The 17831-nt window shown below is 49.0% G+C and overlaps 1 protein-coding gene across 1 annotated transcript in view; it reads left to right on the top strand.

Annotated features, from left to right (window-relative positions):
* Positions 1-16548, top strand: part of LOC114215636 (kinesin-like protein KIF28P) — a 57149-nt gene extending 40601 nt beyond the window's left edge. Inside the window, exons 14-23 of the mRNA XM_088017185.1 lie at positions 377-521; positions 3912-4030; positions 4548-4655; positions 8497-8771; positions 10010-10144; positions 10857-11023; positions 11260-11366; positions 11615-11762; positions 12045-12235; positions 15802-16548. Coding sequence (XP_087873311.1) covers positions 377-521; positions 3912-4030; positions 4548-4655; positions 8497-8771; positions 10010-10144; positions 10857-11023; positions 11260-11366; positions 11615-11762; positions 12045-12235; positions 15802-15954 — 1548 coding nt within the window. The 3' untranslated portion in view covers positions 15955-16548. The remainder of the gene's footprint in view (positions 1-376; positions 522-3911; positions 4031-4547; positions 4656-8496; positions 8772-10009; positions 10145-10856; positions 11024-11259; positions 11367-11614; positions 11763-12044; positions 12236-15801) is intronic.
* The last annotated feature ends 1283 nt before the right edge of the window (positions 16549-17831 follow it).

Raw genomic sequence — 17831 nt, 5'->3', positions numbered from 1 at the left:
CGGATCCCCAGTACGTATTAGGCCCCTCGTCCCTTCTGCAGAAGCGCCCCCTCTCATTCAAGCATCTCCCTCAGGCTATTACACTATTTGTCTATAAAGTCCTAGAGGGGAGGGCCCAGGTCTGTTTGGTCCCCACTGGGATTCCCGATTCAGAGCTTGGTGTGGGATACCGAGGAAAAACTGAAAGCGTACACACAAAAGCAAGATGCCAACCTCTTCCTCCCTGTTCATGGGTCTCTTCCCCGTCTGGGGAACTGGTGAAGGTCTTGTGATTTAACACAGTCGGACAGGGCATGGGGCCTTGGCCTCCCCTGGGGCAGGCTGATCCCACACCTCTGGCCTCCATCCCTCCCTGAGCCACCTGTCTCCTCCCTAGGACCGCATTATCTTGGGATCCAACAGCGCCTACCTCTACATTGGGTTTCCTTCAGAGAGAGGCAATGAAGACTTGAACAGGTTTGACTATGACTTTTTCCAGCTGGAGAGAGCAGCTGCAGAAGGAGTGAGCGTGGACAAGCTCGGTGAGCAGCCCAGGGCCCTGCGTTCCCAGCATCTTCCACGTGCTGGTCTGAAAGCAACGGCTTTCACTGTGTGCACTCCTGCCTTCCTTAAGAAAATCATCTTTTACTGTTTCAAAGGGCAATGTTTGGAAAGTTAAAACAGATTTCCATGTCGATGTAGAAATGAGGGCATGTCAAAGATTTAATTCATTAAACTGTTTCTTTAGGGCACCTGGGTGGCTCAGATGGTTAAGTGTCTGCCTTCAGCTCAGGTCGTGATCCCAGGGTCCTGGGATCAAGTCCCCGCAACGGGCTCCTGGCTCGGTGGGGAGCCTGCCTCTTCCCCTGCTCATGCTCTATCTCTGTGTCTCAAATGAATAAGTAAAATCTTTTAAAAAATAAAAAATAAACTGTTTCTTTAACAAATGGAGAAGAGAGTGGTATATCCAGTTGACCCTTGAACAACATGGGTTTGAAATGCATGGGTCCACTTATATGTGGATTTTTTTTTAAATAAATACAGCATAGTTCTGTAAATGTATTTTCTCTTCCTGAGAATTTTCTTCTCTCTAGTGTACTTTGTTGTAAGAACACAGTATGTAATACATAGAACAGACAAAATATGTGTTCATCAATTGCTTCCTGGTGAGTCTTCCTGCCAACGATAGGCTACTAGTAGGTACGTTTTGGGGGAGTCAAAAGTTGAGTGGATTTTTGACTCTAAGGGGGGTCGGGGCCCCAACCAATAGTTTAGTGAGCGGACACTGCGACTTCCCCTTAAGGGATCAGAATCCCTACACAAGGCTCTGCCAGGACATTTAAAGGACAGTCATCCCTTTTGCCTTATTTCCGTGTTCTGGAGGTTCTTCTCCAGAGTCTCCCCTGCACTTCACAGCTGCCGTGTGGCTCTCAGACATAATTCCCACTACGTCGTGGCCAGTCCACCTGTCCTCAGTGCCTGGACACGCTCTGCCCTCCTTCCCCAGAGCCTCTTGCCACGGCGGGGAAGCACTGTGTGGGCAATTCCTCAGTTTTGAAGCAATTTCTTGAGAGGTACAGAAAAGTTTCAAGAGTCGTGTGTAGGACGCTCACACACACCTGAGTTCCTGTGTCAACATTTACTACACTTGCTTTATTATATATCTGTAATGTGTGTATATATATGTAAATATGTGTATATATCTTTAAATATATATAATTTTTTCCTAATCATTTGAGAGTAAGTGAGTTGAGAGTAATTGAGAGTAATATGGACTTGATGCATATTTAACTAATTGTTTGTGTCAACGGTGTCTTTTATAACAACAACAAATTCAAGTCCAACATCCAAATAAGGACCACGTTCAGTTGTCACGTCTTTGGTCTCCTTAAACCTGGTAAAGGTCTTTGTCTTTCATGACCTTGATGTTTTTAAAGAGTAAAGCCCAGTTGGTTAGCAAAATGTTCCTTAATTTATCTTTTTGGTGGCTGCCTGGTTTCTCCACTGTGAAGTTACTATCTTTTTAATATATTTTTTAAGATTTTATTTTTATTTATTTGACAGAGAGACAGCAAGAGAGGTGGCAGAGGGAGAAGCAGACTTTCCGCTGAGCAGGGAGCCTGATGCAGGGCTCAATCCCAGGACCCTGGGATCATGACCTGAGCTGAAGGCAGATGCTTAACGACTGAGCCACCCAGGCGCCCCTTTAATTAATATTTTGAGAGACTTTGATATGTAGATACCCTACATCTCGTCATACTTTCATCCATTAGTTTTATCATCCTTTGATCATTCTTGCTTGGATTATGATGATGATTTTTGTCAAATGGTGAATCTCTAGCTCAACCCTTTCTTCTACATTTAGTTGAAAAAATCCACTGTGAAGAAGAAATAGTCTGTATTTGTTTAGTCACTTATTTATGTCAATGTGAACTCACAGAATCCAATTTTACACAATGGGTTTTAATCTGTTGCTTTCAGGGTTTTTTTTTGATGCACAAACTGTCCGACATATGGCCTGAGGAGTCCCTTCAAGCTGACTTCCGTGTCTTCCTGACATGTCCCCATCGTTCTTTGAACACCAGCTTCCTTTCTGGCAGAAGAACATATTCTAGGTTCATCTGTGGACTCTCAGTCCCAGCACTGGAGTCAGGCACTTCTCCCAGCATCCTGACTCCTTTTGGTTGAGAACGGCACTTATAAATCAGGATCTGTGGGCTCTTCTCCAGATGGATGCTCCCCCAGGTCCTCATCCAGCCTCAGTGGCGCTCAGCACCATCTTACGGAAATGACCCTCAGTAACTGTTTCTTGCTACCTACTTGTGCTCTGCTTGGCTTCTTCATCCAGCTGCCTTCCCGATAGCTCTGCCTGCACCTCCCACAGACGTCTCAACCACTCACTGCACCCTATTTTCATACCCAAGATTTACCACATTGGCCTCCTCCCTTCCCTCACTTCGTGATCCAGTCCACCTTTCCTCCCTCGGCTTGCACTGCCATTTCTGTGCAAGCCACCTTCTTCTCTTGCCTGTTATGGTCGGGCTGAAAATTATTCATCAACTTCTCAGTGTAAGAATAAAACCCAAACTCTTTACCATGGCCTTGAAGGTCCTATATGTGGCCTTGAAGGCCACCACAGCCTCATCTCACACCACTCTCTCCTTACCTCACTTCGAAACTTCCTGCTCTCCTTGTGCTCCTGCAGCACACACCAAGCCCTGTTCTGCCTCAGAGTTGAGAGTCCCTGACGGAAGGCAGCGCGAGCCTGGGTCTGACAGGGGGACTGGCCATCCCACCATCTCCAGGACCCCCAGCTGTAAGCTGCCCAAGGGACAGAAGTAAGAACAGGTTACCTGCTGTTCAAGAGGAATCCCCAGACCTTCATGTAGCCAACCACGCTTTACACTCCCCACCCTCCTCCCGGGACAATCTGCAGCTGCTTTGGTCAAGGACCCTGAGACCACTAATTAGAACCAGAGGCAGGGAGCTTCCTGTCGTGACACTGCCGAGATTCATGGGTTGAGATGAGTAGCTATTTAAGAGAGAGTCGGGTGGTGGTTTTTCTCCACACTTACTTGGTTTTGGGTGTTTTTTCAAGGTCTATTTGAGAGACAGAGAGAGAGCACATGCATGAGTGGGGAGAGGGGCAGAGGGAGGGGGAGAAGCAGGCTCCCCGCAGAGCAGTGAGCCCCATGCAGGACTTGATCCCAGGACTCTGGGATCATGACCTGAGCCAAAGGCAGACGCTTAGCCCACTGAGCCACCCAGGCGCCCCCGGTTTGTTTGTTTTATTTAATTACATGCTTGTAATTTTTAAATGCAGACATTTGATGAACAATCGAACGAATGAGCAAGCATATGAATTCCCTTGTGGCTGATGAGTGTCCCGGAACAGGTGGCCAGCGCTCAGGGGCACTGTGCTGTCTTCCTAGGGGCCGCGGGCCGCAGGGCGGGGAACGCAGACCCCAGCGTGCTGGCCGTGTTCCAGGACTATGTCAAACTGATGCCGCTGGTGGCGGAAGCAAATCAAATGGGCAAGGAGCTGGAGAAGGTAAAGAGCTAGGAGATGGTACAGCGCCAGGTCCAGGAAAGGCCCGGAGAACAAGGTCCACGGCCCCTCACGCCACTGTTCCAGCTGTCTCGGTGGTATGGATGGGGAGGGACATTGGGCCTGGAGAGGTCAGGACCCGGGACCCCACCGGGAGCCAGTGACAAAACCCAGGTCAACACCCAGAACTGACCAGTCCCAGCCGCTAGCGCCATTCCTTCCACCTCTGGCCACTGAGGCCGCCATGGCCACCAGGGCCCCAGACCCCAGGACCCCAGACCAATGCTTGCCTGCCAAACCACCCCATCCCAGATTGCACTCCAGCGGGTTTCTCTGGGCCCGGCACCCCAAAGCCTTCTAGGCCACAGAGAGGACCTGAGCGGGGCTTGGCCCCCTGGACACAGGATCCCAATCCTCAGGAAACTTGCAAGAGACTTACACGCTTTGGGAGTGTCAGAGACAGGGAAAGACAGGGCTGATAAATGCAGGGTGACTTAGGGCAAAGTGTTTCTCTTGCCAGGGACTCAGAATGGAACTGAAGGTGAAGAATTTAGCGTCGTCAGACTCTAGGGGCTACGACCTACAGAAAGAGGTCATGGTGAAGGTGACCCACCAAAGGACTCATGAGGTGAGGACGCCTCTGGGGACGGGGTTTCTGAGGCACTCTTCCAGGGACAGAGGTCAGTTCTCCCCGACAGCCTGTGGAGACCCAGTGAAAGGATACCATGTGTTCTGAGTGTGAGCTGGGACTCTGGGAACAGAAGACCCCTCCTCTGTGTTTCCCTCCTGGGCCTCTCTCCCACACAGCACCAAGTTCTGGGATTGGTCCCAATCACCCGCACTGGATACTTTCTGTTGATTTTTTTTTCCAATTTTTATTTATTTATTTGAGAGAGAAAGAGCATGAGCAGGAGAGGGAGAAGCAGGCTTCCTGCGGAGCAGGGAGCCCGATATGGGACTCGATCCCAGGACCCTAGGATCATGACCTGAGCCGAAGGCACCCAGGTGCCCTATTTCTAACATGACTTAAAGGCTTGAGTACCAGAAGGGAGCCTGAGAGTTTATCCAACTGATGGTGGTGTCTGTGTGCGAGCAAGACAGAGACAGAGAGACGTGCCCGTCTGGAGCAATGAGAAAATCTGCATTCCTGTTAAGATTCCAGAAAAGGCTATGGCTGATCCATTCCCATGTTTGCCTTTGCTCACTGGCAGGAGGGTCCTAAAACCCCTTGCCTTTCCCTCTGCCCAACAGAAAAGACTGGGATGCTCTTTTGGTGTCCCTTACATATTTTTGCCTTCGGAGCAACCCCCGGACCTCTGGCTCCAGTCCGACACACACTCCTTAGCCCGTCTTCCGAGATGAGCCCCGACTTCTCCAGGGGCCTCCAGGTGGGCTGCTCCCTCCCAAATCCATGGCCGGAGTTGGCAAACGTGCCGCTGGCGAAGGGGACCATCCGTCACTGGATGATCTCCTCTACCAAGCAATGAGCTGTTCCTTCTCTGGGTTTCACACTTCTGTTCATTCCCCCAAAGTTGTCAAAATCTTCTGGGTCAAGCCCGCTGTGTAAAATCTTCTTAAAACTGTGAAATGCGACACACAGGGAAAGATAGTCAGGGGCCTGTGCCTGTGTTTTCTGCCACGTGCTGGGGTCACAAGGTCATGGCTTGAGTTTAACGGGCCCCCAGGCTGGGAGGGCCCAGGGAGCAAACCTGAGCCAGGCCAGTCTCGAGCCCGAACTTGAGACATGTTCCTGTTCTTTTCTGTCTCTTCCTCTGACCAGCGCCACAGTGGCCTCCTCTGAATCACCTGGGGTGAGGAGAGAGGGGAGACGTGTCCCATCCCTTCACGTCACTGTAGCAAAGTCCCCCACCGCCGGGGAGGCTCGAGCAACAAACCTTTATCTCTCACAGCTCTGGAGGCTGGAAGCCCAAAATCGTGGCATGGGCAGATATGCTATCCGGTGAGGGACGGCTTCACGGGTCAGAGCGGACAACTTCTCGCTGGGTCCTTGCATGGTGTTAGGGGCCTGGGAGGGCTCTGGGGCCGCCTTCGTAAGGGTGCTAACTCCATTCACGAGGGCTCCACCCTCATGAGCTGGTCACCTCGCATAGGCTCTGCTTCCTTATCCCATGACATCGGGGGTTAGGTTCCAATGTATGGATTTGGGGGGACCCAACATTCAGTCCAGAGCAGCAGGCTTGATGCCAGCTCACCGCACACCCCCAGGGCAGCTCTCAGAGGTCTTGCTGTGAGACACCTACCCTGGGAGTCAACCTGGACTTCTGTGAGGCCTTCGGAGTTGAATCCTCAATGTGTGTGTGATTATGCTTTTGTTTCTTGTGTTTTCTGGAAGGTGCCATGAGGACAGAGAAGCTTTGGTGATCCAGTGTTCCACATGCCTCTCTGGGGCCAGGCATGCCCCCTGAGTTGGGGTTGGCAGTTTCCTGCTGTCTTGTCAGACCTTGTTTCAAGGAGATCTTTAGTTTTTAAAAACTGTTTTTCATGTGATTCTGTGTTCCAAGGCTTATTGTTTATTATGGTTTAAGATGATTTGAAAACACTTTATTCAGCCTCTTCTATTAAAAGCAGAAAGGTTACCTGAATCACACAGGCTGCCCTGGCCAGAAATAGAAGGTAAAGCAGTGTTTTTGCATCTTAGGGTTAAGCATGTCCTAGGGGAGAGCATTGGCTGGCTTCTGTAGAAACCACACTGGGCTCCCTTGTAAGGGGCTGGGTGCTAACAGATTTTGTTTCTATTTTTCTTTCTTCTCAGAAGCTAATCTTACTGATCTGTCATCTTCAAGGCTGTCCATTTCACCTTTTTAAAAGTATCAGTGACTTTTCCTCGAAAGAAGGTACTCCTTCCCCAGGAGCCCACCTGAAATGTTGGCAGTTGGTCATTCTGGGAACGCTCTGTGGGTCTGGTTCTGGAGGCTCGAAGAACAGCCTGGTGCAGAGCGGCAATGTGGAGAGACACACTCAGCACATTTTTGGTGGCTGGTCTTGCAAACGTTCACCTCAGACTGTGAACCGTGAATGCCACTGGGAGGAGACAGGACCCACGGGCTGCTTGTGTGACCGTCAAAGTCACACATCCCACACAATTCAGGAGCTGGCCAGGGCCATGGGAGGAGAGGGAGGTCATCTACACTGGAATGGCTAGCCACACTCACTTTTCAGGAGTTCCTGTGCAAAAGCTTCCAGCCAGGGAGTCTGTGCCCAGGGTCACCCCCGCCGGTCCCGCAGAGACTCGTTGACCTGTCACAGGGCCCGCAGTCTGCTCTCCGCAAGGAGGCAAGCAGCGGACTGATGATCTGGGTTCCCATGATCTTAGCTCCTTAGCCTGAGGGTCTTGAAAAAGCCCACACACTCTGGAACTTGTGTTGTGCTCTGTCCGCATAGCGTTTGCTGTGGCCACATTTGCAGGGACACTTGGAGGACAGGGCTGTGCCTCACTGTACTCAAGGCAGAAGAGAAAAGAGTCTTTTAGTGTCTCGAGGATGTTCTTTTTTTTGAAGACACATTAACACTCAGAATGACGTATCTATTAGTTTCTTGTGTTTTCAAGTTGCTCAGAGAAGGAGGTGCTTAGTTTACCTGGAAACCACTTCTGATGTGACATTTATAGTCCAGAACATTCCATTTCACTTGCATGCCCCCCCAGCGCCCCCACAGCTTATGCTTCTGTCCTCTTTCTCAGCAGCCGTGTCCCTCACCCAGTGAGGGGACAGACAGTGGCAGGCTTTCTCGGGGCCATGAGCTCACACGTTTATCATCTTATAGTTCTGTAGCCGCAGGCCCAGCCCAGGCCTCCCTGCACAAAAAGCAAGGGGCTGGCAGAGATGTTTTGCTTTCTGGAGCCTTGCGGGGCACTCAGTTTCCTTGTTTCTTCGAACTCCTAGAGGTCCCCACATTCCCAGGCTCATGGCCATCATGATCCATCTCCAAAGTCAGCCATATGGCATCTCCCTGACCTGGCTTCGGCCACCGTCTCTCCAACCGTGTCTTCTGCTTCCTTCCACACTTAAGGTCCATGTGATTACATGGGGCTCACATGGATAATCCAAGTGAATCTCCCCATTTTAAGGTCAGCTGATAAGCAAACTTGATTCCACCTGCAACCTTACTTTCCTTTGCCACATGAGGACATATGGGCAGGTTCCAGAGACTGGGACACAGACATCTCGGAGGGCCATTATTCCGTGGACCACAAGCCTCAAACCTCCATTTCTCCTGGGAGGGCCCATTGTCTAAACCCTTCATCATCTCCGAGCTGTTAGGCTCCAGCAACTCAAGGAATGCTGAAGTGATGGGTCAGGAATGAATGTGGACGAAGTTTGATGAGAGTGTGGTGTGGTCCTGAGTACCCCGAGCCCAGTCCACCTGAGTGAGCATGCTGGGGAAAAATCAGGGGAACGACCCACGAGCAGGTAAAGTCATACACTGGTGACCCACCTTTGTATTTCCAGGTGTGGATCTGGTCAAAAGCCAAGTTTATCAATAGGAAATTCCTAATGGAGGAACTTTACCAGCGCTTTCTAGAGGGGGAAGATGGCCGTGTGGCTCAGGAAGATGACCCTTTCTGGGATCCCGTCGAGGTCGTCCACCTGGGCTCAGCTCACATCTGGCTCCAGCCACTTGCCTACTGCATGAAGCTTGAGGACCAGGTGGAGTTCCTCAACTGCGATGGAATAGAGGAGGCTGTGCTGCACATCCACGTGACGCCCTGCTCCCCGGCAGGACAGTGGGTGTCTCCTTCTCCCCCTAGCCTGGCCCTGGGTCTGCCCAGCAGAAAGCTCATAGTGTGCCTGCGTTCTCCCAGAGCAGGTGGTCAGCTTGGTGCCCAGCAGAGCTTATTTAGTCATGATTTTGCCTCATCAAATTGGGTTTTTGCCATGGCGGCCAAATCGGCTGACTTAGACTATTCCAGAGCCTGGTGGGGAGGCCCTAGAGCCAGAAGCAGAAAGCTGGTTTTCCAGTTCCTCCCTTCTCCATCCTGGGTATAGGTTCTGATCTTTTTTTTTTTTTTTTTTTTTTTGGTTCCTTTTCTCCAGGTAGAGACTGAGGTCCCTTTGTTCCCTGACCTGGCCTCATTCTGGGTGGTTATCCGACCTTCCGTGGGGATGGGCTTTGCTTTAACTCTGTTGTGTTGCCTCTTACCCTCCTTCTGGGGAGTCTCCTCAGTTCTCTCTTCAGGCTGTAGGCAGTTCAGGCAGTTTTCACAAAAGCCCAAGTCTCTTACCAATCCTAAGCAAAGAGGCAGGCAGGCAGGGGCTCTGGCCTGGGGGCTCAGTCCCCTTGGGTGCCCACAGCAGCCTTTTTGTCTTTCTGAAGAGGCAACAGGCTCAGGAAGAGGGCAAGAGGACTGCAAGGTCCTGTGACCCAGGGACCAAGCTGACCATCAACTCACTGTCTTTGTTGGGACTCGATGAAAGTTTCCGGTCACTGGGCCACCTTGGGCTTCTGGGCTACTGGATGGCTGATCTCTCACGGCAAGTTAGTAAGGCAGCATTTTAGTTTCTAGGCTTTGGTCTTTGTGAGCTTGAAGGGAGTTGATGTGAGAGACAGCCCCTGTTGGAAAGCGGTCCAAATTGGTTTGCAAACTTGTAGGCTTGGAATTGACTCTGGACTGTGAAGATTTCACCAAGGAAAATGGCACCTTGAGGAGGCCGTGTCTGGGCAGCCAGCTGGCTCTCCCTGGGTAGGAGCCCCTCTCACCCCTGGGAACCTACCTAGGTCTCCACTGCTAGCTCAATTATCGCATGAAGCGGTTATATCGCTGTCTCCTCCTCGAGAAGGTTGTGAGCTCCTTGAATGTCTCTTGAATGAATGAACTCCACAGCTGGTAACATCCCCTGTCTTTTCTTCAGAAAAGTTGGCCATCTCTTGAGGAGTCTCAATGATCCTCTTTGACGGCAAAATCCTAACTTGCTTTGGCCCCGGCTAATACCTGTGGTCCATGTTCTCCTTCTCTGTTTGCAGAGCATGTGGTGAGGAGGATGTGGTTATTGACCCTTCAGAGTTGCTGGGCAAGAGGATGGATTTCCAGATTGGCCTCGTGCGGTGCCTTGGCATTAAGTGGCTCAAGGAAGGCGCAGAGCGGGGCATTCAGATGGGGTACCAGCCTGCCCCATGGAGCTGTGTGCACACACCATCCCCCCTTGTGGGCCCCGGTGGGAGGGAGTTTTTCCTTAAGTTTGAAAAATGAGTGTATCATGAAATTTTCTTAAGTTTCTCTGCTTGCTCAACCCCAACATGAGTATTTCCCCATCTGTTTAATGGAAGCCCCACCTACTTCTAGGTTGCTGGAAAGTAAGCCGTGTATGCTGAGAAGAGTGACTGAAACAGCAGAGATTTTAATTATCTGGTAGAATACCCAGTAAAGCTGTATTATCTACATGGAATAGTTTTGGGATTTTTTGAGTTGGAAACAAAAGAACTGTATTGCAATATGGTGGAAGCACCAGATAGGCTTAATTAGGCTAAAAAGATTTTAAGCGATAAAGGGAAGTTTTGAAGGACAAAAACCAATCCACCGCCCCACATGGAAAATTAACACTTTTTGATTGATGTAGAAAGTATTTATCAAAGTGTTTATCCATTTCCTTTCATTTCATTTTCCTTTTTGTGAGACATGTAATACTCTCCATGTAGTGATGCTTCTCACAGTAAGTAGCTGAGACGTTGGGGGTAGCACTCGCGAGAAGCAATTACAGGTCACCCTGTATTGACTGACCAATGCAGGCCATTGTTCTTGGGCTCATCTGATCCTTTTCTTTGTAAATGTGTCCCTTCTGGTTTTAAATCATGTTTTCTGTTCTTTTCTCAGGTACAGAATTTATGATCTTTCAAGCACTTTCTATACCAAGCCTGTATGGAAAATTGTGAATCCCCAAATAGAAGAAACTGTCCAATTTACAGCTTTAAATGCATCTCAGGAGTTTCTGAATTATTTACAAACAAATGCTCTCATTGTCGATTTATGGGGTCTTCAAGGTACCCTGTTTACTTCCTCTTTGGCATGATGCCTTCTTCCATCGGATATCATGTCAGTATATCTAGGGCTGCCGAGGGAGGGAGGGAATCAGGGTCTTAACAGCCAAGAGTCATCTTCTCCTGGGTCCCTGGGCTCTAGTCCATGGGGGATTATATGGTTTAAATCTCTTCACACGACACTGGGGCCAGACAGCAGAGAGGTTTCTTTCCTTGATGGTGTCCCCCCCACATTGCAGAAGGCTGTGCCCAACTGAGCTGCTCTCAGCCGGACCCCATGGTCACAAGTGAAGGCCACATCATGGTGGACACCAAGAAAATTTCCACAGTGATGGATACAGGCCAGGTGTGCACATTTATGTGGCAAATAGACATGGCAGATGATGAAGAAATCCCAGGTGACAGCCGCTTAGGGATCATCAGTGTTCCCTCCACTTGACAAGTGTTTTCTTGATTTATTCCTGTGTTTGAGGGGCTTAAACCCTGCTCACCAACCCCCACCCCCATCTAGTTGTCCCCTGGTAGTAAAAATTGCCAGTCCCAAAGGGTATGCAAAAAATCCAGCAAAAGGCTAAACGGACATGTTTTTTGTAGACCACCTCAAATCAGATATCAGAACTTTATATGAAGTTGCTCAAGTTAGAACAGGAGATGGAACTGCTCAGAAACGTTAACAGAGCCTTGAGAGAGGAAAATGTGCTGCTCAAATACTCACTTGAGAAAGCTGGTTCTGCTCAACAAGGTGAGAGGCAACCCAAGTCTTGGTTGTTTACTTTCTAAACTCCTACATCTGAGAGGTGTGTTTGTATTTCTAAGAAATTTACTTTTTAATGAGTTGGCCTAGATCTTGTTTCATTAAAAAAAATGCAGAATTTTTTTTTTCCTTCTGCTGGGTAAGATTTCTCTGGAGGTGTCTCTGTCGGTGTTTGATAAACACTGCTGGTGGAATGCCACCAAAGTAAATACACAGATACTTGGGAGGAACAGATGATTAAATAAATATTATCTTTTCCCGCTACCTCAGCACAGAAGCCTTCAGATAGTGGGAAGGTCACTCAGACACCAGCACAACTCCCCACAGAGGGAGAGATTCATCACACGTCCGCTCAGCAAGCCAGCTCTGACAGAGAGTTGGCCAAAGCTCTGAAGGTCTTCTACCAAAGCCTGAATGTGGCAAGAGGACAGTTTCTCAGACTGAGACATTACAAACCTCCTGTGAGTAACCAGAATCTTTCTCCATTAAATTCAGGCATTTGAGGGAACGGCATTGCTTGAGCTTGGGGAGGGGTGTGTGTGTTTCAGCAAAAGCAGGGCTGGGGGCCTGAACCATGTGTCCCCTGCTTTCTTGGGCAGCCATCTTTGCTCTTGCTTTTTTATCCCAGTGGGACATCTGGCTGCTTCCAGGTATTGGCATTCATTGACTTTGTGATTAACAGAGTATCCCCGAAATGCAAATTGGGTTTATTGTTATAAACCAAATAAAATACTTTAGGAGAAAAATCATGATTACCTCAATAGATTCAGAAAAAGCATATGATAAAATTCAGCATCTTACCATGATAAAAACTCTTAGCATATTAGGAATAAAATGTGCATTCCTTAATCTGATGAAGGCCATCTTAAACACAGAGCAAGCATGAGGCTGAGTGGCAAATCACTGAATGCTCTCCCTTTTACATCAGGAAGAAGTCCGAGATGCTAGCAAACTTTACTTCTGTTTCCCACTGTATATGAGGCTCTAGCCAGTGGCACAAGCCAAGAAATACAAGGTAGAAAGATTGAAAAGGGGAAAAAAAGTCATAGGAACAATAGCACATTTTTATACATTATTTACTAAGTGCTTTACAGTTACTACCTCAATTCTACAACAACTTGGTGCAGTAGGAACTAGGATTAGCCTTCTTTTACAGTTCAGGGGTCTTAGGCACAAGAAGGGTTAAGTAACTTGTGTGAGGATAAACAACTAGTTAAGTAGCAGGCCCAACCTCCAAACCCAGCAAGGGGCACTCCACAGTCTGTATTCCTTCCTACTACCCCGGGTTGCCTCTGTTTTTATTCCCAGATGACATGTTTATGTAAATTAAAAATCCAGGAGAATCTAGAAATTAACTAATAGAATTGCAAAGTTGCTGGTAAGAAAATCAGTATTTAAAAATTAACTGCATTTGAATATAACAGCATCAAACAGAACTGCCTTGTATAAGAGGTGCCATTATAATTGTGTCAAATATATAAAGTACTCAGGCCTACAACTAACATAAAACTATGTTTTAAAAGCCCATAAAACTATGGACTTCTATGGAGAGCATTTTAAAACTCGCTTGAGAGATGTTAAGGAAGATCTAAATAAGGACGAAATATGCCATGTCTGCATGGTTGGGAAGATTTGCTCTTGCAAATCTGTCACATCTCCCTGAGATTCCGTATAATCCCAATCAAATGGAATGGGGTCTGACAAGATGATTCTGTAATTTAGATAGAATCACAAAAGCAAAGAACGGCCAAGACCAAGACCCCAAAACAGCATGGGAAGACTGGCCACCTAACACCAAGGTCTGTTTTAATGCTACTGTAGCAGACGGTAACACATCGGCCCGATACACATAAAGTAACCAAAGGAAAAGGGCAGAAGGCCCAGAAATAGATTCACTCAGGACTAGAGACTTGATAGGTGACTGATGAGGAACTGCAGTGGAGGTGGTGAGGATGGATTTTTCAACAAATGGTGCTAGAATACATACACAAAAGGAAAGACGAAACTGGAGTCTCACCTAAGACGATACCCAGAAATCACTTTCAGTTGACAACCAAGGACCCAACCATGGAAGGAAAGAGCCTGGACAGGCCCATGAGCTCACAGTGGGACAGGATAGGAAAGCAGCCGGCTGTCAAGAAAAACACTGATGGACGCACCTACATTAAAATGGTAAACTTTGGCCCAGATACCCAAATAAAGCCAAAAGAAGTTCGGAAGGGTTATTTACAACACATTTAACATACAGCTAACTGATATCCAAAGTAGGGAACTACACAAATCAAAAAGAGAAACAGCCCAGCAGAAACAACAACAACAAAGTGATCAAAAAACCGAAACAGGAACTTCACAAAAGAAACAAAAAAGCCTATAAATATATGGAAAAGTGCTTAACGTCATTAGAAGTTTGGAAAACACTACCTGAAACCACAATGAAACAGTATCATAAACCCAATCGTACTGGCAAAATTTATAAGTCTCAAAACCCCGAGTTGTGGCAATGGTCTGGAAAGAATGGTAATCGGAACGACCACTTAAAACACTTTTTTGCCATTTATCCTATAAAAGTTGAAGCTGCACCTACCCCAGAAGCCTGCCACTCTCCTCCAGAGTCCGCTGGTCCTGCAGAGGATTCAGCCCCAGTGCCCTGAAGCAGAGGTTCTCAAAGTGTGGTCCCTGGCCAACAGATCCAGAACCATCAGGGTCTCAGAAATACAAACCCAGGGCCCCTGCCAGCCCTCCTAAACCAGACCCCTGATGTGCAGCCCGGGAGTCTGTGCTTTCACCAGCCCGCCAGGTGACTCTGCCTTAAACTGAAGTTTGAGAACCATCTCACGAGGCATTCAATGTATGGAATGAATTCATTTCTCTCCTTCGCGTCCAGAATGGTACTCGTTACGCACCATTCTTGAGAGAATTGAGAAAACAGTCACGCAGATCATTTCCTGGTCTGTGGTTCAATGAGGAACCGGCTGCAAAACTCTGCAGACGCCCACACCTACGCACACTGGCTGTTCTTACCATCACCCCCAAAGTAGCCCCAAACTGGAAACGCCCCAATGCACACCCAGCGAAGACAGGTACCACACCCTCCATACCATGGAACTCCATCCTGCTGTGAAAGCAAACTCTGGCCTCATGCAACACGGGGAGTTTCAGCCCCAAGCATGCTGACCTGCAAGTCACGAAAGGTACCACCCAGTAGGATTCCATAAATGATCAAGAAACAGGCAAAATAGACTGTTTAGGGCTGCATTGCGGGTGGCGAGTCAGGCTAGCAGTTGTGCCTGGGGGCGGGGTAGGGGGTGCGACCAGGAGGGGCTCAAGAGGCAGAGCTCTTTCTGGAGCAGGTGAATTCACTCTAACACATTACAGGTACTTGTCTGTGTGTTTATCTCACAAAAGAAAGAAAGAAAAGCTTTTAGGTGAAAAGCTAAAAATAGGCCATAGCCTGTTTGTATTATTTCTCATCAAACAGTATTCAGAATATATAAACAAATACCTTTAAGAGAATGAGTTGGTCAGAAAACACATTGGAGAAAATGGCTAAGTTACCTGAGCATCCATTTCATGAGTGATCCTGAAGGCAGAAACCGAAAGGCCCCGCGGGGACGGGCTGGGCGCCCGCTGCCCCCTCCCATCTCAGCATTGCCACCCTCCAGCCCGCCCGCACCCCGGCAGCCTCTTCTCGGGCACCTGCTTCCCTGGGCGGGGGGGAACACGGCAGCCCACCCTCCTCCACCCATGGGAGAACCCCCAGCCCCACAGGGCCCTTGGCAGACCTCAGAACTTCTCCAGTATTGGAGGAATGTAGATCATTCCAACCTGAGAAACTTGCATCAGTTCCACATGTCTCCCTATTAGCAGCACCTTCCAGAGGCTGAGTGCGCCCCTGGGTGACTCACCACCTCCACCAGCAGCTCTCAGCCGCAGCGCCGGGAGAACTTCCTGGGCACCCCACTCACACCCGCACACGTTTTCACTCTAATCACATGAGGCAACTGTCCTTTTTCCCCTTTATTTTCAGGAAGACGATGGATTGCTTCGACCGTTTGTACACCAACAGTCACAGAGGTTAAAAGACTTTGGGGAGCTGCTCGAATCCAGCTTGTGGAGACTGAAAAGTGATGTTGCTCGTATAGTGAAAGAGAAGAGAACGTGTTCGCTGCATCCTGGATAGTGTGGGCTCACCGACCGAAAACACCTGAGCTGCAGGAGAAGCTGGCTTGTGCAGCCCCCGAGTTTGATGAACTTGGCTCTCAGCTGAACTGTGCACTCAATGTACCCAACCCATTTCTCGTACTGTTTCTGTCCTTCAGTTTGATTTCAAATCATGTAAAAATGAATCCACATCCAGGGTGAAGGTGAGCTGGGACTGGACTGTCTCGGGCTAAATCCTGTTTAATCGGTCACTTCCCAACTGCAGTTTGAGGCAAGTGCCTTCCCCTCGCCAACTTAAGCCTCTGGTTCCTTATAGGGGAATGACAACAGTACTAATTGCAGATGGTTAACGAACATAAAGAAATACAAGGGTGCCTGGGTGGCTCAGTTGGTTAAGCGTCTGCCTTCGGCTCAGGTCATGATCTCAGGGTCCTGGGATTGAGCCCCACATCGGGCTCCCTGCTCGGGGTAAGGCCTGCTTCTCCCTCTCCCTCTGCCCTTCCCCTGCTCATGCTCTCTCTCAAATAAATAAAATATTTTAAAAGTATATAAAGGAATATAAAGCACTTAGAACAGTGCCTGGCACACTGAAGCAATTGAGAAGCATCGGTATCTTTACAGTAAACAGTTTGAAAGTTCAAATAAAGCTGTTTTGATACATTTCTTGGGGTCAGACTTGGAGACAAATGGTTATTTCAAGCCCCTCATTTTGTATCCTTGCTCGGGGACAGAGTTGATATTCTGTCTCCGCAAGTTTATCTGCAAACTGTCCCGCGCACAGCACAGAGTACAGTCTGCTGGTCTGCGGGGGTCAGTCAGGCCCAGGTGATCTTGGTTCCACACAGGGCTGCCTGCCCGGGCTCCACCAAGGGCCGACGAGCACCGAGCACAGGGCGCTCTGGGAAAGGCTGCAGGGAGCCCCCGATAGAGACGGCAGGAGTGCTACTACCGAGGCTCCATGAGCACAATATGGCAGCTCATGGGTCCTTTGTTACAGTCCCATGAGTTTGGCACAGTTACCTCCATGTTGAGGCTTGAAAGGATAAATGAACAAGGCCTGTCCAGGTCTCTGTGAGTGAGCGGTGGGCTGACTCAGGAGGTGGTGTTCCTGTGGCAGAACTGCCCCCCGGGGGAGGTGGGGGGGGGCGCGCCGCTGGGCTGATTTGCATAAGAAACCAGGAAGGAGGAAACAGAGGCAACAAGCCCAGTCCTTGCTCCCTAAAGAGTAAAGTTAGGGAGATCAAACAGGACACCGAAACTCCACTGGCAGGACAGGCTAGCGAGGGCTTCCAAAAGGAGTCTCCCTAGGAAGCCGGGGAATCTGGTGATTTCTGCTTAATAACAGGTCCCAAGGGCTTATCAGGGAGGCTTGGGTTTTCCCTGCAGCTCAGGTTTGGGACTAGGACACACATCAACTAAAAAATAACCTGAAAGCTTGCAGCCCGAGTGTGGAGCTTCGCATGGGGATGGCGGGGGCCCGGGGTCTGCAAAGCCACATGGAGTCCCTGAGAGCCTGTCAGTGAGGCAGACCAGCAGTGAGGCCCCAGGAAGCAGGAAAGGCTTCTACCCCTTGGACTGAGCCTCAAAGTTCTCTAACAATTTGCAGAAATAACTGCAGAAGGAATGTACTTCCAACTAGAGGAGCCTTGGGGGTTACAACGAAAATCTGGATGAGACACACTTGTACACAGGTCGTATACACACACTTTAGAGCCGGACACGGCACACATTGCCAAGCTGCAAAGAACACTGACAGCATGCAGCTTTACCCAGTGGCTCCCAAATGCACATCTAATCCACTGATTCTTGCAGGCCGCGAGGGCCCACCGGGGAGCCCACTGTTGCATTAGGATTCTGCCATGTGGCTAGTCGTGAGATCTGCTGCTCCCATACACC

Source organism: Eumetopias jubatus, unplaced genomic scaffold (assembly GCF_037043125.1).
Source record: "Eumetopias jubatus isolate StellerSeaLion01/CBP00866 unplaced genomic scaffold, mEumJub1_p1.0 scaffold_12, whole genome shotgun sequence".
Taxonomy (NCBI): domain Eukaryota; kingdom Metazoa; phylum Chordata; class Mammalia; order Carnivora; family Otariidae; genus Eumetopias; species Eumetopias jubatus.
Note: the sequence above shows the minus strand (reverse complement) of the source record. Positions and strands in the feature narration are given on the sequence as shown.